At 52.4% G+C, this 20407-nt stretch overlaps 1 protein-coding gene across 1 annotated transcript in view; it reads left to right on the forward strand.

Annotated features, from left to right (window-relative positions):
* The window catches only part of ATRNL1 (attractin like 1), a 656009-nt gene that overhangs the window by 293315 nt on the left and 342287 nt on the right, over nucleotides 1-20407 (forward strand). Inside the window, exon 20 of the mRNA XM_083149894.1 lies at nucleotides 390-527. Within this exon, the coding sequence (XP_083006020.1) occupies nucleotides 390-527 (138 nt within the window). The remainder of the gene's footprint in view (nucleotides 1-389; nucleotides 528-20407) is intronic.

Below are 20407 nucleotides of genomic sequence, written 5' to 3' on the forward strand. Positions count from 1 at the left end.
GTTTTCCGTGATCCTCGTGCCCAGTTTGCCAGCAGGGAATTCAAGGTCTCTGATGTGTTCTGCGATCTCAGATTATAAATATGAAATAATGTGAATTAATGCGCCATAATGACCCCTGAAGAGATCTGACATTGGGGCAGATGGTATTAAGCCTTAACAAGAGATAAATGCAAGGGTGATAAAGAGAGATAAACATCCAGCCAATCAGCTCCTTACTGACTTTTTTCAAACACAGCCTGTAACATAGCAGTTAGCAGGTGATTAGCCGGACGTTTATCTCTCCTTATCACCCTTGCATTTATCTCTTGTTAAGGCTTAATACATCTGCCCCATTGTATAATGCGATGGGGGTCCGGGAATAACGTGCGATTCTGTCATATGTCTTACAGCATGCCAGTGTAACGGGCACAGCACCTGCATCAACACCAACGTATGTGAGCAGTGCAAGAACCTGACAACCGGAAAACAGTGCGAAGCCTGCATGCCGGGTTACCATGGCAACCCCACCAATGGCGGAGAGTGCGAAGGTAGGTTATAAAGAGTATATATACGGTATAGGACGGCACGGCAGGGATGCAGGATATGGTAATGTTACTATGGCGTTATTAGCACCGAGGAGCTGACGCTGGGTAAGGAGTTGTTATAGGACACCCACCTGACGGCTTCAGACGTTCTGAGTCTCCCCTGACACCAGACCGGCTCACTGTGTTGTGACTGGACTTGCAGGTGTCTGGATGTTTCAGGCGATGTGCAGGGTGGAAACCATACACCACTGTTACTGTAATGTCCAATTTCCTTCCAGTACAGGGTCACTCATTATTCTCCACCAATTATGTTACACTGATGTATAGCTGCTGTAGTGAGCAGGGAGCCTTTGAAATGCACCTCTGAGCTCTGCCTGGCCTCATTTGTGTGCTTGAATCCTTTGGTAGAGTCTGTCAGCCATATTACTCTACCTCCCAGAGAGATTTTGAAAAGGAGATGAGTTGTCGGTCCCTCTGCCTGCACTGTGTAGCGCAGGTCCCTCTGTCTGTACTGTGTAGCGCAGGTCCCTCTGCCTGTACTGTGTAGCGCAGGTCCCTCTGTCTGTACTGTGTAGCGCAGGTCCCTGCTGTCCTCGGTTTGTACTGTGTAGCGCAGGTCCCTCTGTCTGTACTGTGTAGCGCAGGTCCCTGCTGTCCTCGGTTTGTACTGTGTAGCGCAGGTCCCTCTGCCTGTACTGTGTAGCACAGGTCCCTCTGTCTGTACTGTGTAGCGCAGTTCCCTGCTGTCCTATGTCTGTACTGTGTAGCGCAGGTCCCTCTGCCTGTACTGTGTAGCGCAGTTCCCTCTGTCTGTACTGTGTAGCGCAGGTACCTGCTGTCCTATGTCTGTACTGTGTAGCGCAGGTCCCTCTGTCTGTACTGTGTAGCGCAGGTCCCTCTGTCTGTACTGTGTAGCGCAGGTCCCTCTGTCTGTACTGTGTAGCGCAGGTCCCTCTGCCTGTACTGTGTAGCGCAGGTCCCTCTGCCTGTACTGTGTAGCGCAGGTCCCTCTGTCTGTACTGTGTAGCGCAGGTCCCTGCTGTCCTCGGTTTGTACTGTGTAGCGCAGGTCCCTCTGCCTGTACTGTGTAGCACAGGTCCCTCTGTCTGTACTGTGTAGCGCAGTTCCCTGCTGTCCTATGTCTGTACTGTGTAGCGCAGGTCCCTCTGCCTGTACTGTGTAGCGCAGTTCCCTCTGTCTGTACTGTGTAGCGCAGGTACCTGCTGTCCTATGTCTGTACTGTGTAGCGCAGGTCCCTCTGTCTGTACTGTGTAGCGCAGGTCCCTCTGTCTGTACTGTGTAGTGCAGGTCCCTCTGCCTGTACTGTGTAGTGCAGGTCCCTCTGCCTGTACTGTGTAGCGCAGGTCCCTCTGCCTGTACTGTGTAGCGCAGGTCCCTCTGCCTGTACTGTATAGCGCAGTTCCCTGCTGTCCTATGTCTGTACTGTGTAGCGCAGGTCCCTCTGCCTGTACTGTGTAGCACAGGTCCCTCTGCCTGTACTGTGTAGCGCAGGTCCCTCTGCCTGTACTGTGTAGCACAGGTCCCTCTGCCTGTACTGTGTAGCACAGGTCCCTCTGCCTGTACTGTGTAGCGCAGTTCCCTGCTGTCCTATGTCTGTACTGTGTAGCGCAGGTCCCTCTGTCTGTACTGTGTAGCGCAGGTCCCTCTGCCTGTACTGTGTAGCGCAGGTCCCTCTGCCTGTACTGTGTAGCGCAGGTCCCTCTGCCTGTACTGTGTAGTGCAGGTCCCTCTGCCTGTACTGTGTAGCGCAGGTCCCTCTGTCTGTACTGTGTAGCACAGGTCCCTCTGTCTGTACTGTGTAGCGCAGTTCCCTGCTGTCCTATGTCTGTACTGTGTAGCGCAGGTCCCTCTGTCTGTACTGTGTAGCGCAGGTCCCTCTGTCTGTACTGTGTAGCGCAGGTCCCTCTGTCTGTACTGTGTAGCGCAGGTCCCTCTGCCTGTACTGTGTAGCGCAGGTCCCTCTGCCTGTACTGTGTAGCGCAGGTCCCTCTGTCTGTACTGTGTAGCGCAGGTCCCTCTGTCTGTACTGTGTAGTGCAGGTCCCTCTGTCTGTACTGTGTAGCGCAGGTCCCTCTGTCTGTACTGTGTAGCGCAGGTCCCTCTGTCTGTACTGTGTAGCGCAGGTCCCTCTGCCTGTACTGTGTAGCGCAGGTCCCTCTGCCTGTACTGTGTAGCGCAGGTCCCTGCTGTCCTCTGTCTGTACTGTGTAGTGCAGGTCCCTCTGCCTGTACTGTGTAGCGCAGGTCCCTCTGCCTGTACTGTGTAGCGCAGGTCCCTCTGCCTGTACTGTGTAGCGCAGGTCCCTCTGCCTGTACTGTGTAGCGCAGGTCCCTCTGCCTGTACTGTGTAGTGCAGGTCCCTCTGCCTGTACTGTGTAGCGCAGGTCCCTCTGCCTGTACTGTGTAGCGCAGGTCCCTGCGGCCAGGTACCGTTCCGCTATTGGAAGCCCGGGAGCTAGAGGAGTGCTATGTCCTGTTACTGACAGCTATACAGTCTCTGCTGTGTTATATCATCCCTGTTAGTTCCCCTGTTGTGTGCGCTGACAGGATGTTCTGTTGTTCCTCTCTGTCAGGGAGATCTATGGGTCTGCTGCGTAGTCTGTAGGGACACATTACAGAACTAACCAAATAAGCTCTTCTCACATTTATTAGTGCCTGAAATCAATTCCCACGCCGTGTAAACGTATACATTGTATCCAGCGCTCTCTCCGCATATTTATGAAGCCAACTAATCATCGCTGCAAATATAAACGCTTTCTGCTCAGCTTTAATTCATTTAAGTAAAACTATCACTCACGGCGGCGCTGAATCACTTGTTGGGGAATCTCACGTCCAGCTCCGACGCGCTTACTGTATGTTCTGTAGCTTAGTGCCGTAGTAACTGCTGTAACGTCCTTCTGCCGAATTCAGCTCTGCACAACGTCAGCAGTCCGTGTCAGTCTTATCATTATCGTTATGCTTATTGTTAGGCTTGAAATCCTTTTGAAACACTGGATGACATTTGCGAATTCTGATCAAAGATCAACCGAATTTTCCTGTTTTTGTAATTCGCACATTTTGCCGGTGACATCGCACCTCAGTTTTTTTTCACACTTCAAATTGCATCCAGATGTTTTCCCATTATAATGTATACAGTTCACAAATGTAATAGGGTGTGATTTTTGGTAAACATATGGTGCACAATAGACCAGTTTCAGGCTGGCAAATTTGACAAAACCATGCACAGATCTGCGAGATCCGGGCACAGATCTGCGAGATCCGGGCACAGATCTGCGAGATCCGGGCACAGATCTGCGAGATCCGGGCACAGATCTGCGAGATCCGGGCACAGATCTGCGAGATCCGGGCACAGATCTGCGAGATCCGGGCACAGATCGAGATCCGGGCACAGATCTGCGAGATCCGGGCACAGATCTGCGAGATCCGGGCACAGATCTGCGAGATCCGGGCACAGATCAGGGAGATGTGGGCACAGATCGGCGAGATGTGGGCACAGATCGGCGAGATCCGGGCACAGCATAACAATACTGACACCCAGAAAAGTATACATTTTATTGACACCCATTGTACACTTACCTGGTCCAGCGCTGTCCTCTCTCGCCCACTACTCACTCAGAAGTGACAGCTTCCAAGTGAGCAGACTTTTCTATAGTGGAGACTGGAGTACCTGTACTCACTCGGCACTGAAATACGCAGAGTAAGCAGGCTGCGAAGGGGACCCTCTGACATCACAGGGATCCACCCTGCTTACTCGGCGTATTTCAGTGCCAAGTGAGTACAGGTAGAGATGACACCGTACATCTGCTTAGCCACCTCCTAGTCACCACACAGTAACCCTCATAATATGGACCATCACTGCGCATCTGCTTAGCCACCTCCTAGTCACCACCCAGGAACCCCCATAAGATGGACCATCACCACAAATCTGCTCAGCCATTTCCTAGTCACCACCCAGGAACCCTCATAAGATGGACCATCACCGCGCATCTGCTCAGCCACCTCCTAGTCCCCACCCAGGAACCCCCATAAGATGGACCATCACTGCACATCTCCTTAGTCACCACCCAGGAACCCCCATAAGATGGACCATCACCGCGCATCTGCTCAGCCACCTCCTAGTGCCCACCCAGGAACCCCCATAAGATGGACCATCACTGCACATCTCCTTAGTCACCACCCAGGAACCCCCATAAGATGGACCATCACCGCGCATCTGCTCAGCCACCTCCTAGTCCCCACCCAGGAACCCCCATAAGATGGACCATCACTGCACATCTCCTTAGTCACCACCCAGGAACCCCCATAAGATGGACCATCACCGCGCATCTGCTCAGCCACCTCCTAGTGCCCACCCAGGAACCCCCATAAGATGGACCATCACTGCACATCTCCTTAGTCACCACCCAGGAACCCCCATAAGATGGACCATCACCACGCATCTGCTTAGCCACCTCTTAGTCTCCACCCAGGAACCCCCAAAAGATGGAGCATCACCGTGCATCTGCTTAGCCACCTCCTAGTCACCACCCAGGAACCCCCATAAGATGGACTATCACCGCGCATCTGCTTAGCCACCTCCTAGTCACCACCCAGGAACCCCTATAAGATGGCTCATGGCCGCGCATCTGCTTAGCCACCTCCTAGTCACCACCCAGGAACCCCTATAAGATGGAACATCACCGCGCATCTGCTTAGTCACCTCCTAGTCACCACCCAGGAACCCCCATAAGATGGGCCATCACCGTGCATCTGCTCAGCCACCTCCTAGTCACCACCCAGGAACCCCCATAAGATGGACCATCACTGCGCATCTGCTTAGCCACCTCCTAGTCACCACCGAGGAACCCCATAAGATGGACCATCACCGCGCATCTGCTTAGCCACCTCCTAGTCACCACCCAGGAACCCCCATAAGATGGACCATCACCGCGCATCTTCTTAGCCACCTCCTAGTCACCACCCAGGAACCCCCATAAGATGGACCATCACTGTGCATCTGCTTAGTTACCACCCAGGAACCCCTGTAATAGTGTTCATTCTAGCACCCGCTACCTTTGAAAACCCATGCAGATCCTCTTCCCTGCCTGGGGTGTCGCTGTCTGCTGGAGTGCTTCTAGCACAGTGTGGTCTGTATATCAGCACTGATATACAAACCAGACCTGTGCTAGAAACACCACAGCAGACAGAGACACCGCAAGCAGGGAAGAGGAACTGCATAGGTTTTCAAAGATAGTGGGTGCTAGAATGAACACTACGTAAGATGGCTCATCACCATGCATCTGTTTTGCCACCTCCTAGTCGTCCCCCAGAAACCCCCATAAAATGGCTCATCACCGCGCATCTGCTTAGCCACCTTCTAGTCGTCCCCCAGAAACCCCCATAAAATGGCTCATCACCGCGCATCTGCTTAGCCACCTTCTAGTCACCACCCAGGAACCCCCATAAGATGGACCATCACCGCACATCTGCTTAGCCACCTCCTAGTCACCACCCAGGAAACCCCATAAGATGGACCATCACCGCACATCTGCTTAGCCACCTCCTAGTCACCACCCAGGAAACCCCATAAGATGGAACATCATGGACATCTGCTTAGCCACCACCCAGGATCCTCCATTAGATGGCTTATCACCGCGCATCTGCTTAGCCACCTCCTAGGATCCCCCATAAGATGGCTTATCACCGCGCATCTGCTCAGCCACCTCCTAGTCACCACCCATGAACCCCCATAAGGCAGGCTTGCCTACCCTCCCGGAATGGCTGGGAGTCTCCAGAAAATCGGGTCCCCCTCCCGTCCCCCCGGGACGGTTGGCAAGTCTCCCGCAATTTTCTCGGAGCCCAGGCACCCCCGTTCCCTGCAACTACAACTGCTGGAATTTGCGCTGTATGGGGGAGAGGCGAGGTTAAAATTACGAAGATCGCAACATTTTGCGTCATTTAAGCCCCGCCCCCTCTTCACGGACCCGCGAATCACAGCGTTTTTGTGGAATGGGGACGGGGCTTCATGACATCAGCCTCTACCCTGCACCCCCCACCATGTTTGTTAATGCTTCTTCCAGAGAGGAACTCTAAACGGTAGGCAACTATGCCATAAGGTATCTGTCTGTCTGTCTAGATCTGAATGTGCCCTCAATCCCAGCAAACTGCTTTTAGCTGCTCCTCCCAAACCTCCCCCTGTTACTGGGATGGGATAATTGGAATGGTGCGATTTGTGGATATTGGGAAGGCGCTATTGACCGCTATGCTAATAAAGATTTCTCATATATTGATTACAAATATCTGTTCAATATACCCCCAAATACCTTCTGGTTCACAATATCTGACAAGTTTAATAAAACATAGAGATTTATATACAGGAGTAACCGGTGTTAAACAAGCGGTAATGTCGATGTTCCGTCCCCAGGGGCCGCGGCTCGGAGCGTGAGGCCTCTGACATGATAATCTATAGTCCACCCAGGAAACCTGCTGTGTTAGTAAGTATTCATTGGCACATTGCTACTACTTTAATCAACTGAGCCCAGAGTAAGTGCTTGTGGTGTGCGGTGTATATATATCGCTGTGACCCGGCTCTGCCCTAAGTGAAAGGTTATATATCACTGAGCAGTATTGATTTATTGGGATTTACGCTGTGTACTCATCAATACCAGCTGATAAGTACAAAACTCTGCATGTTTCCTATTTAGTAAAACCTGTATCTGGGATCAGCGATACGTGCAGTATGTATTAGCGGTTACCCCGCGTACCCGTATAATGGGGGGCTGGTGATAATAGGGGGCTGGTGATATGGGGTGCTTTGCTGTTCCCCTGGTATCTGTGCTGTCACTGTTACTCCTGTACAAAAGAGTTCTGGGGATATGAGGCTCCCTGCTGTCCCCCTGTAATCGGGGGGGTCTCTCCGCGATCTGTGTTGCCGTAGGAATAGGGTGCTGTTGGGTTACTGTGCCGTCCGGATAAATGTTAATGAAGCTCCAGGATGTGGATCGTACAGGAGATGTTGGGGATGGAGGGAGATGTTGGGGATGGAGGGAGATGTTGGGGATGGAGGGAGATGTTGGGGATGGAGGGAGATGTTGGGGATGGAGGGAGATGTTGGGGATGGAGGGAGATGTTGGGGATGGAGGGAGATGTTGGGGATGGAGGGAGATTTTGTGATGGAGGGAGATATTGGGGACGGAGGGAGATGTTGGGGACGGAGGGAGATGTTGGGGACGGAGGGAGATGTTGGGGACGGAGGGAGATGTTGGGGACGGAGGGAGAAGTACTTTACACCTTGCTGGAAGTTTCCGGAGAAGCTCTGATGAAATGATCCCTGCAGGCCTCTGATTTATACACTAATGTCACCGCATTTCAATAAGATTTTATGGGCTGCACATTACTATCTACAGAATACCTGCGGCTGTGCCGTTTCCTCCAACCACAGATGTTTCATTTCCCATAAAAGCAAATGTGAGCCGCGCTCCATAGAATCATTACAGGGAATGGAGCAGAGTATGTTCTGCAAATCAGCAGAGCGCATCGTCATGTCAGCTCTGCAAGGTGACACGGTCACACGGCACACGGGTAATAGTGACATGGTCACACAGCACACAGGTAATAGTGACACAGTCACACAGCACACGGGTAATAGTGACATTGTCACACCGCACACGGATAATAGTGACATTGTCACACGGCACACGGGTAATAGTGATATGGTCACATGGCACACGGGTAATAGTGACAAGGTCACACCGCACACAGGTAAAAGTGATACGGTCACACGGCACACGGGTAGTAGTGACACGGTCACACCGCACACGGGTAATAGTGATACGGTCACACAGCACATAGGTAATAGTGACACCGTCACACAGCACTGGGGTAATAGTGATACGGTCACACAGCACATAGGTAATAGTGACACCGTCACACAGCACACGGGTAATAGTGATACGGTCACACAGCTGCCAGTGGACCAGTATTTTCTGACATACCCTGGGGCATTCTGTGTAATGGTCCGTTGGGTGCCAGATAGCTGGCAAACAGTCGGGATTCCGATGGTCATTACACAGACGTTGGGATCCCAACTGTTAAAAACGTGACACTCTGGATCCCGCCGGCCCCCCATAGAGGGAGAATAGAATAGGTGGCGAGCATAGCAAACCACTGTGCCTACAGTGTGGCAAGCACAGAGAGCCCACAAGGGGCTTCATTGCACTCCCCCCCACTTTCTGAGTCCGGGCAGTCGGGATCCCGATGTCGGGCTTATGACTGTCGAGATCCCAACTACCGGGGCCCTTTCCACACCCGCTACGTTCTCCTGACTCATTCGGTGTATGGCTCCGTTCTCCTGGGTCATTCGGTGTATGGCTACGTTCTCCTGGGTCATTCGGTGTATGGCTACGTTCTCCTGACTCATTCGGTGTACGGCTCAGTTCTCCTGGGTCATTCGGTGTATGACTCCTTTCTCCTGGGTCATTCGGTGTATGGCTCCGTTCTCCTGGGTCATTCGGTGTATGGCTCCGTTCTCCTGGGTCATTAGGTGTATGGCTCCGTTCTCCTGGGTCATTCGGTGTATGGCTCCGTTCTCTTGGGTCATTCGGTGTATGGCTCCGTTTTCTTGGGTCATTCGGTGTATGGCTCCGTTCTCCTGGCTCATTCGGTGTATGGCTCCTTTCTCCTGGCTCATTCGGTGTATGGCTCCGTTCTCCTGGCTCATTCGGTGTGTGCTCCGTTCTCCTGGGTCATTCGGTGTGTGGCTCCGTTCTCCTGGGTCATTCGGTGTGTGGCTCCGTTCTCCTGGGTCATTCGGTGTATGGCTCCGTTCTCCTGGGTCATTCGGTGTATGGCTCTGTTCTCCTGGGTCATTCGGTGCATGGCTCCGTTCTCCTGGGTCATTCGGTGTATGGCTCCGTTCTCCTGGGTCATTCGGTGTATGGCTCCGTTCTCCTGGGTCATTCGGTGTATGGCTCCGTTCTCCTGGGTCATTCGGTGTATGGCTCCGTTCTCCTGGGTCATTCGGTGTATGGCTCCGTTCTCTTGGGTCATTCGGTGTATGGCTCCGTTCTTTTGGGTCATTCGGTGTATGGCTCCGTTCTCCTGGCTCATTCGGTGTATGGCTCCTTTCTCCTGGCTCATTCGGTTTATGGCTCCGTTCTCCTGGGTCATTCGGTGTATGGCTCCGTTCTCCTGGGTCATTCGGTGTAATGCTCCGTTCTCCTGGGTCATTCGGTGTATGGCTCCGTTCTCCTGGGTCATTCGGTGTATGGCTCCGTTCTCTTGGGTCATTCGGTGTATGGCTCCGTTCTCTTGGGTCATTTGGTGTATGGCTCCGTTCTCTTGGGTCATTTGGTGTATGGCTCCGTTCTCTTGGGTCATTTGGTGTATGGCTCCGTTCTCCTGGGTCATTCGGTGTATGGCTCCGTTCTCCTGGGTCATTCGGTGTATGGCTCCGTTCTCATTGGTCATTCGGTGTATGGCGCCGTTCTCCTGGGTCATTCGGTGTATGGCTCCGTTCTCCTGGGTCATTCGGTGTATTGGCTCCGTTCTCCTGGGTCATTCGGTGTATGGCTCCGTTCTCCTGGCTCATTAGGTGTATGGCTCCGTTCTCCTGGGTCATTCGGTGTATGGCTCCGTTCTCCTGGGTCATTCGGTGTATGGCTCCGTTCTCCTGGGTCATTCGGTGTATGGCTCCGTTCTCCTGGGTCATTCGGTGTATGGCTCCGTTCTCCTGGGTCATTCGGTGTAACGCTCGGTTCTCCTGGGTCATTCGGTGTAATGCTCGGTTCTCCTGGGTCATTTGGTGTAACGCTCCGTTCTCCTGGCTCATTCGGTGTATGGCTCCGTTCTCCTGGGTCATTTGGTGTATGGCTCCGTTCTCCTGGGTCATTTGGTGTATGGCTCCGTTCTCCTGGGTCATTTGGTGTATGGCTCCGTTCTCCTGGGTCATTCGGTTTATGGCTCCTGGGTCCTAGCCTCCTACCTTTTGACTGTCTGTAAATACCCTGTTTGTTGTATCACTGTCTCCTTTTGTAAAGCGCAACGGAATATTCTGAGCTATATAAGAAACTGCTAATAAATAATCTAACTCTGTGCCCACTTGGATGGTAAAGAAACAAGTCGTTCTAAAGCAGAAAAACACGCAAATCTCGTGTCGACCACGTTCCCGTCGATCTAACGCTCGCGTCTAACTTTCGTTACTGTCGATCTAGAAGCTCTTGGCTATGTTTAGGCAACTAACTAGATGCGTTCGACCCAAGAGTGGATGACTATGTGATTGTTCATGTAGACGTCTTCGATCCCTCGACTGGAATACCGCTGGTTAATACATCTATGCCTATATTTCATCTCACGCTGTCTATTATTTGTAGCTGCTCCCATTATACACCTCTCTTAGCCGCGTGCTAACTTCACACCGTATAACATTTCCATTTGTTACAGGTTTATTTGCTGCTCCGGCACATTTACACCGTTACAACTTTCCAAAATTAGCTAAATCTATCAAGTGGAGGATTCTGTGTCACCAGCTCCGCAATCCGTCTCTATCTCCATCTTCTTCTCCATAATGATCCTCCACGTTCAGGGACTGATTGAAAGCCAGCGTTACCCTATAGAAGCCTACGGTCTTCTCTGCGCGGCGCTGTCAGAGGGATCCGTCTCGGGTTCCTCCCAGCATGCCCCGCGCCCATCGCTTCTATTGTATACAATAGAACTTCCTTCTTAGTGAATACGAGGGCAGATAAACATTGGCCCGTATAGTCTGCCCTAATCACATGTACACACGCACTTACGTCATGGGATTATGGGAGGAGGGCGAGGGGCGCTAGAGCCTGCTACTTACCCAACGCTGTGTACACACTATGCCATTTTGGCAATTGTATTCATGATAACGATATGGTGAACGATATTATCGTGCATATCATCCAGCATGTAGCCACTATAACAATGCACACTCCCGCGGGTCACTGACAAGCCCCCCTATTGTCTGACTACATCGCCAGCGACGGCATGTTTAGCCCTACGTCTTTGCGTCATCACCTCTCTACGCAGACAGGGCGCTATTTAATGGTTTGTGGTTTTTGCACTCAAATAGATCGGGTTTAGACGCTTAAACCCATAGCACGCCCAATCCAAGGCGTTACCGCGCCCATCGGCAGCAACAATGTAATGAAGGTAGCTGTCACTTAGTTGCGTTACTAATGCACAGGGCTATTTTTCGGCAGGCTCCAGCAGGAACTGAGGCCCTTATTCTAGTTTACTCTTTCTGACAAAATATTTCTTAGATGGACAAAACCATATGCACTGCAGGTGAGGCAGGTGTAAAACCCCACCCAAATCTAATTATCTCTGCACAAGTAACACCTGCCTCACCTGCAGTGCACATGGTTTTGTCCATCTAAGAAATATTTGGTCAGAAAGAGTGAACTAGAATAAGGGCCTCAGCTCCTGCTGGAGCCTGCAGAAAAATAGCCCTGCTAATGCAGCATTGAAACATTGGCAATAAATCGCACCTGAACGCAGTCTCGCAAATTTGCAGGACGGCCGATAATCAGAATAAATAGGCGCATCTGTGCATGTTAGGGGAGGCTGTGTGACATCAGCACCAGGCGGGATATGCCTGTGTCATGGACCCACCTGCCGCTCCTCCAGATACGTCAATCTGAGCAGCTCCGGCAGTTCACTTTGGACACACGGGTCCCCTATATGAGGTATGCCGCCACCAGTAAAGCCTTATTTAGCGCTTCCAAATTGCGCAAGGTACACCTTGCTCGCACCTGACCACACAATACAGTATAAGAAAAAGGTTGTAGCATAAACCGCTTTCTAGCGTAAATCCTAAGAACACAAAATTTAGAACTGAAATTATGAATGATTTATTCCAAGAAATACTTCAGAGCTTAGCTATAAAAATGGTTACAAAGATTTTAAAAGTACACACAGAAGAATAGAACTCAAACAAAATAAAAAGGGATGAAAATCACAGAAGTGTATCTTACACACAAATACTGATTCTGTAGTGGGGGATTTCACATGAAACATTGGGTCGCTTCCAGCTAGCTTGCTGATCCCCAAGAAGTACCCAGGCTATAGTGAGAAGCGTGCAATTATACCTGCAGATTCCCTCATCCCTCCCACCTTGGGATTTTGACCATTTCCCTGCTGGACACTAATGAAGTGTCTTGTACCAGCTCAGTACACATTAGAATGCAACAGACAGGATGCCAAGTCTGATAAGAGATCTGTACTGGAGGGGGGAGGAGCAACTTTGGCCGCTCTCTGGACCATGTTGATCTAACCCCCAATCTGGTTTATGAGGGGTCTCAGATCTTAACTGACATCTTAACTTCAGAGAACTCTACAGATGGTCACTCTGAGGGAATACAGAATCAATCTCCTAGCCACCCCCTGGGTCACCAACAGTTCACTGAAGAAATACATTGATAGCACACATAATAACAGGAGACGCGATCGGATCGTGACAGCCTGTATTAGGGGAGGGTTTGTGACGTCAGCACCAGGCCGAATATGCCTGTATTAGGGGAGGGTGTGTGATGTGAGCACCAGGCCGGATATACCTGTATTAGGGGAGGGTGTGTGATGTCAGCACCAGGCCGGATATACCTGTATTAGGGGAGGGCGGGTGACGTCAGCACCAGGCCGGATATGCCTGTATTAGGGGAGGGTGTGTGACGTCAGCACCAGGCCGGATATACCTGTATTAGGGGAGGGTGTGTGATGTCAGCACCAGGCCGGATATACCTGTATTAGGGGAGGGTGTGTGACGTCAGCACCAGGCCGAATATGCCTGTATTAGGGGAGGGTGTGTGATGTCAGCACCAGGCTGGATATACCTGTATTAGGGGAGGGTGTGTGACATCAGCACCAGGCAGGATATACCTGTATTAGGGGAGGGTGTGTGACGTCAGCACCAGGCCGGATATACCTGTATTACGGGAGGGTGTGTGACGTCAGCACCAGGCCAGATATACCTGTATTAGGGGAGGGTGTGTGACGTCAGCACCAGGCCGGATATGCCTGTATTAGGGGAGGGTGTGTGACAGTACCAGGCCGAATATGCCTGTATTAGGGGAGGGTTTGTGACATCAGCACCAGGCCGGATATGCCTGTATTAGGGGAGGGTTTGTGACATCAGCACCAGGCCGGATATGCCTGTATTAGGGGAGGGTTTGTGACGTCAGCACCAGGCCGGATATGCCTGTATAAGGGGAGGGTGTGTGACATCAGCGGCAGGCCTGATATGCCTGTATTAGGGGAGGATGTGTGGCGTTAGCACCAGGCCGGATATGCCTGTATTCCCGGAGGTGACATGATGAGGACGGGAATATGAACCTGCTGGAGGTGACAGGAGGACGACGGGAATATGAACCTGCTGGAGGTGACAGGAGGAGGACGGGACTATGAACCTGCTGGAGGTGACAGGAGGAGGACGGGAATATGAACCTGCTGGAGGTGACAGGAGGACGACGGGAATATGAACCTGCTGGAGGTGACAGGAGGAGGACGGGAATATGAACCTGCTGGAGGTGACAGGAGGAGGACGGGAGTATGAACCTGCTGGCGGCGACAGTAGGAGGACGGGAATATGATCCTGCTGGAGGTGACAGGAGGAGGACGGGAATATGAACCTGCTGGAGGTGACAGTAGGAGGACGGGAGTATGAACCTGTTGGCGGTGACAGGAGGATGACGGGAATATGAACCTGCTGGAGGTGACAGGAGGAGGACGGGAATATGAACCTGCTGGAGGTGACAGGAGGAGGACGGGAATATGAACCTGCTGGCGGTGACAGGAGGAGGACGGGAATATGAACCTGCTGGCGGTGACAGGAGGAGGACGGGAATATGAACCTGCTGGCGGTGACAGGAGGAGGACGGGAATATGAACCTGCTGGAGGTGACAGGAGGAGGACGGGAATATGAACCTGCTGGCAGTGACAGGAGGAGGACGGGAATATGAACCTGCTGGAGGTGACAGGAGGAGGACGGGACTATGAACCTGCTGGCGGTGACAGGATGAGGACGGGAATATGAACCTGCTGTAGGTGACAGGAGGAGGACGGGAATATGAACCTGCTGGCGGTGACAGGAGGAGGATGGGAATATGAACCTGCTGTATGTGACAGGAGGAGGACGGGAATATGAACCTGCTGGAGGTGACAGGAGGAGGACGGGAATATGAACCTGCTGGCGGTGACAGGAGGAGGACGGGAATATGAACCTGCTGGAGGTGACAGGAGGATGACGGGAATATGAACCTGCTGGAGGTGACAGGAGGAGGACGGGAGTATGAACCTGCTGGAGGTGACAGGAGGAGGACGGGAATATGAACCTGCTGGAGGTGACAGGAGGAGGATGGGAATATGAACCTGCTGGAGGTGACAGGAGGAGGACGGGAATATGAACCTGCTGGAGGTGACAGGAGGAGGACGGGAATATGAACCTGCTGGCGGTGACAGGAGGAGGACGGGAATATGAACCTGCTGGAGGTGACAGGAGGAGGACGGGAATATGAACCTGCTGGAGGTGACAGGAGGCGGACGGGAATATGAACCTGCTGGAGGTGACAGGAGGAGGACGGGAATATGAACCTGCTGGAGGTGACAGGAGGAGGACGGGAATATGAACCTGCTGGAGGTGACAGGAGGAGGATGGGAATATGAACCTGCTGGCGGTGACAGGAGGAGGACGGGAATATGAACCTGCTGGAGGTGACAGGAGGAGGACGGGAATATGAACCTGCTGGCGGTGACAGGAGGAGGATGGGAATATGAACCTGCTGTAGGTGACAGGAGGAGGACGGGAATATGAACCTGCTGGAGGTTACAGGAAGAGGACAGGAATATGAACCTGCTGGAGGTGACAGGAGGAGGACGGGAGTATGAACCTGCTGGCGGTGACAGGAGGAGGACGGGAGTATGAACCTGCTGGCGGTGACAGGAGGAGGATGGGAATATGAACCTGCTGTAGGTGACAGGAGGAGGACGGGAATATGAACCTGCTGGAGGTGACAGGAGGCGGACGGGAGTATGAACCTGCTGGAGGTGACAGGAGGAGGACGGGAATATGAACCTGCTGTAGGTGACAGGATGAGGACGGGAATATGAACCTGCTGGCGGTGACAGGAGGAGGACGGGAATATGAACCTGCTGTAGGTGACAGGATGAGGACGGGAATATGAACCTGCTGGCGGTGACAGGAAGAGGACGGGAATATGAACCTGCTGGAGGTGACAGGAAGAGGACGGGAATATGAACCTGCTGGCGGTGACAGGAGGAGGACGGGAATATGAACCTGCTGTAGGTGACAGGAGGAGGACGGGAATATGAACCTGCTGTAGGTGACAGGAGGAGGACGGGAGTATGAACCTGCTGGAGGTGACAGGAGGCGGACGGGAATATGAACCTGCTGGAGGTGACAGGAGGAGGACGGGAGTATGAACCTGCTGGCGGTGACAGGAGGAGGACGGGAATATGAACCTGCTGGAGGAGGACGGGAGTATGAACCTGCTGGAGGTGACAGGAGGAGGACGGGAGTATGAACCTGTTGGCGGTGACAGGAGGATGACGGGAATATGAACCTGCTGGAGGTGACAGGAGGAGGACGGGAATATGAACCTGCTGTAGGTGACAGGAGGAGGACGGGAGTATGAACCTGCTGGAGGTGACAGGAGGCGGACGGGAATATGAACCTGCTGGAGGTGACAGGAAGAGGACGGGAGTATGAACCTGCTGGCGGTGACAGGAGGAGGATGAGAATATGAACCTGCTGGCGGTGACAGGAGGAGGACGGGAGTATGAACCTGCTGGAGGTGACAGGAGGAGGATGGGAGTATGAACCTGCTGGAGGTGACAGGAGGAGGATGGGAGTATGAACCTGCTGGAGGTGACAGGAGGAGGACGGGAGTATGAACCTGCTGGAGGTGACAGGAGGAGGACGGGAGTATGAACCTGCTGGCGGTGACAGGAGGAGGACGGGAATATGAACCTGCTGGCGGTGACAGGAGGAGGACGGGACTATGAACCTGCTGGAGGTGACAGGAGGAGGATGGGAGTATGAACCTGCTGGAGGTGACAGGAGGAGGACGGGAGTATGAACCTGCTGGAGGTGACAGGAGGAGGACGGGAGTATGAACCTGCTGGAGGTGACAGGAGGCGGACGGGAATATGAACCTGCTGGAGGTGACAGGAAGAGGACGGGAGTATGAACCTGCTGGCGGTGACAGGAGGAGGATGAGAGCTGCCATCTTTCTCAGTATCTCTCCAGAACATGATATTCAGACAGATCTGTCTCCGTGAGATCAGCCGCCCGCTTTGTGGCTGCTCATTTCTCTCCTATGCCAAATGTCTTGCGTCTTTTTTCTTTTTTTAATAACAGAGCTCGGCGCGTGTCACTTTCCCAAACAAATGGTGGCAGGATGTCGTCGCGCGGAGCAGGATGGAGAGTTTATTGACTGGAGTGGGCAGACGGGCTTTGACGCTCATAACTCATGGCAGCGTCTGACAGCAGGAGAACGAGGAACACGGTTTCGCATTAGAGAAAGTCATCACTTGGCCTTTGCCGACGCACTTTGACCGTGAGCGCTGCATTAGAAATACAGGTTTGACAGAAACATCTCCGGGTATGCGCGGATGGCTGCGATTAATAGCCGGCGTCACGACGCTGAATGAATGACTTCTATTAGAAGAGACAGTAAAAATGGCTGTAGCCGGGGGGAGAGGGCCGTGTCCTGTGTCTGCCTTGGTTTACACATACAGTAAATACCCTGATAACTGGATGTCAGGAGCGCTCGCATGATACCGGTACCCTCAGATCCGCCTCCCCCGCTGCCGGGCCTTCTCATGGGCCTCATCTTATAAGCCCCCGTCATATGATTGTGAGTCTGGTCAGACGCTGTACCTCAGTCTTGTCTAATGCCACCGGCCATTATTTTTATGTTTGCAGTCTGAGGTGCCCACGTGCGGCACCCACTGGGTGCATTTCCATTAGACGCATCATCGACACTTGTACCAATGGCAGCTGCCGTGCCTTCATCTGGGTATGGCCCCTGTGCGAGCGGTTCAGCGTATTTGGATGCAGCCGCTTTCAGCGACGTCTCTGCATGGACATCCTTAAACCTGGACTGTATTTGTGGAGTTTGGGATACTCGGCCCTACAAGGTAATGCAAAGTCCTGACACGTTCACCTGTCGCAGAACACGCAGCGGGTCTGATTCAGAGATCATCGGTTGCACAAGCACCATGTTGCGATGTCTTCCGTAAACATCGGCCATCTCCATTACCCAAGTCTGCACCTGATGACGGAAGATGAAATCTTGGCATTAAGAACCCGGATCTATAGCTGCTTTGCCTCACAACGGCTGACGTTATTTATTGTTCCACGTCCTGTGTAATATACCATCACTGTGACTGCCGGAGCTTCCGTCCCACACTTCATTTACCGCTCCCGGGCCTCACCCCACCTAAATATCCTGTGACTGCTGGTGGCTGAGTCCGCACTAAGTTATAGATGTCTCTTCTGCCTGTGGTGTAATATAGGAAGATCGCTGCATTGTACAGACTAGGCCAGACACGTGGGGCCCCATATATAAATACACATGGTAACTCTTATACAGCCCTGATGGCCGTGTGCCCCCACATTCTATGCTCACGCTGCGTTATCCAATCAGCTGCCGCCAGTCCAGAACATCATTCAGAAATTGCTCACTGCACGTTTCCATATTTCCAGGATTACCACCTCTGAGTTACATGGTTCCATCGCTGACTGACCTTACACCTGTTGTTATCCCGCTATAGAACCTGAGCAATGTGTGAGTGCCTGGTGTATCGGAATAGTATAGTCAGTGTACAGTATGTATATGCTCGCCATACAGCTGCGGACAGCGCTCGCCGTACAGCTGCGGACAGCGCTCGCCGTACAGCTGCGGACAGCCCTCGCCGTACAGCTGCGGACAGCCCTCGCCGTACAGCTGCGGACAGCGCTCGCCGTACAGCTGCGGACAGCGCTCGCCGTACAGCTGCGGACAGCCCTCGCCGTACAGCTGCGGACAGCCCTCGCCGTACAGCTGCGGACAGCCCTCGCCGTACAGCTGCGGACAGCCCTCGCCGTACAGCTGCGGACAGCCCTCGCCGTACAGCTGCGGACAGCCCTCGCCGTACAGCTGCGGACAGCGCTTGCCATCCTGGGCCAACATTATTTTCCGCTACCAGAGAAATATCTGCACGCCTCATTTGTGGCGTACATTGTGTAAATGGGTTCTCGACAAATCGAGAAAAAACACCGCGTTTGTGTATTACTCTCGCCCGTCGCTGTGACGTTGACGGATAGACCAGAACTCTGAACCTCCAGCAGCAAAAATGTATTTTTCTGTAATATTCAATTAAAAATCAGTTGCACTGTTCAGTGGCCGGCCGCGGCGGATGGCGGCCTGCGCTTACTCAGCGCCGTAGCGGCGTAGGGGAGCAGCGGAAGTTGGGGTCTTGTAATTGATGAGTCCGCACCGCTTAGATTAGCACAAAAAGGATTGGGCGATGTGATTTATGGTCTCTCCCTTTATCTCTCTCATGCTCATTTGATTTCTTCCTGAGGATTAATGATAATCTTATAATTGCCTCCATTGATATCAGCGATGGCGCTACTCCTACATGTTATTGTGCTGCGTGGGTTATGGCAATGACAAACGAGCGGAGTAACATTTTATTTCCTCTTTCTCTCGTCGTATTACTCCATTCTGTTCTTCCTAATCACGCTATGTAAATCTTATCTGCGGCTTCAGTACACGTAGTATGACGGATACGTCAGAATTTAGTGCACAGACGATGCGCACGTCAGCCCCCTTTGCAGGGTGGAGGCACTGAGCTGGTCTAATGGTGCACGCGAGGCCGGGGCCCCTGGCTAGTCACTGGAGCAAGCGCTCCCTTCTGCTGCCTCCTCCAGTGACTTAATGTGGCGTGATGTCAGGGACACCTCTACGGTACCTCCACGTGCACTTCCATATTCCTGTTATATACAGGCTGTAGTTACCATAGGTGTAGGCTGTGCAGCTGCTATGGGGCCCAGCTTACCTACTTTCCGGAATAACACTGTAGCATCCCATATGCAGATCACACAGAGCTCACGTGTTATGTGTAACACGACTCATAGCGTGTGCAGGCTATATATGTAACACGACTCGTAGCGTGTGCAGGCTATATGTGTAACACGACTCGTAGCGTGTGCAGACTATATGTGTAACACGACTCGTAGCGTGTGCAGGCTATATGTGTAACACGACTCATAGCGTGTGCAGGCTATATATGTAACACGACTCGTAGCGTGTGCAGGCTATATGTGTAACACGACTCATAGCGTGTGCAGGCTATATGTGTAACACGACTCGTAGCGTGTGCAGGCTATATGTGTAACAGGACTCGTAGCGTGTGCAGGCTATATGTGTAACAGGACTCGTAGCGTGTGCAGGCTATATGTGTAACACGACTCGTAGCGTGTGCAGGCTATATGTGTAACACAACTCGTAGCGTGTGCAGGCTATATGTGTAACACGACTCGTAGCGTGTGCAGGCTATATGTGTAACACGACTCGTAGCGTGTGCAGGCTATATGTGTAACACGACTCGTAGCGTGTGCAGGCTATATGTGTAACACGACTCGTAGCGTGTGCAGGCTATATGTGTAACACGACTCGTAGCGTGTGCAGGCTATATGTGTAACACGACTCGTAGCGTGTGCAGGCTATATGTGTAACACGACTCGTAGCGTGTGCAGGCTATATGTGTAACACGACTCGTAGCGTGTGCAGGCTATATGTGTAACACGACTCGTAGCGTGTGCAGGCTATATGTGTAACACGACTCGTAGCGTGTGCAGG

Source organism: Crinia signifera, chromosome 6, assembly GCF_055691185.1.
Source record: "Crinia signifera chromosome 6, ASM5569118v1, whole genome shotgun sequence".
Lineage (NCBI taxonomy): Eukaryota > Metazoa > Chordata > Amphibia > Anura > Myobatrachidae > Crinia > Crinia signifera.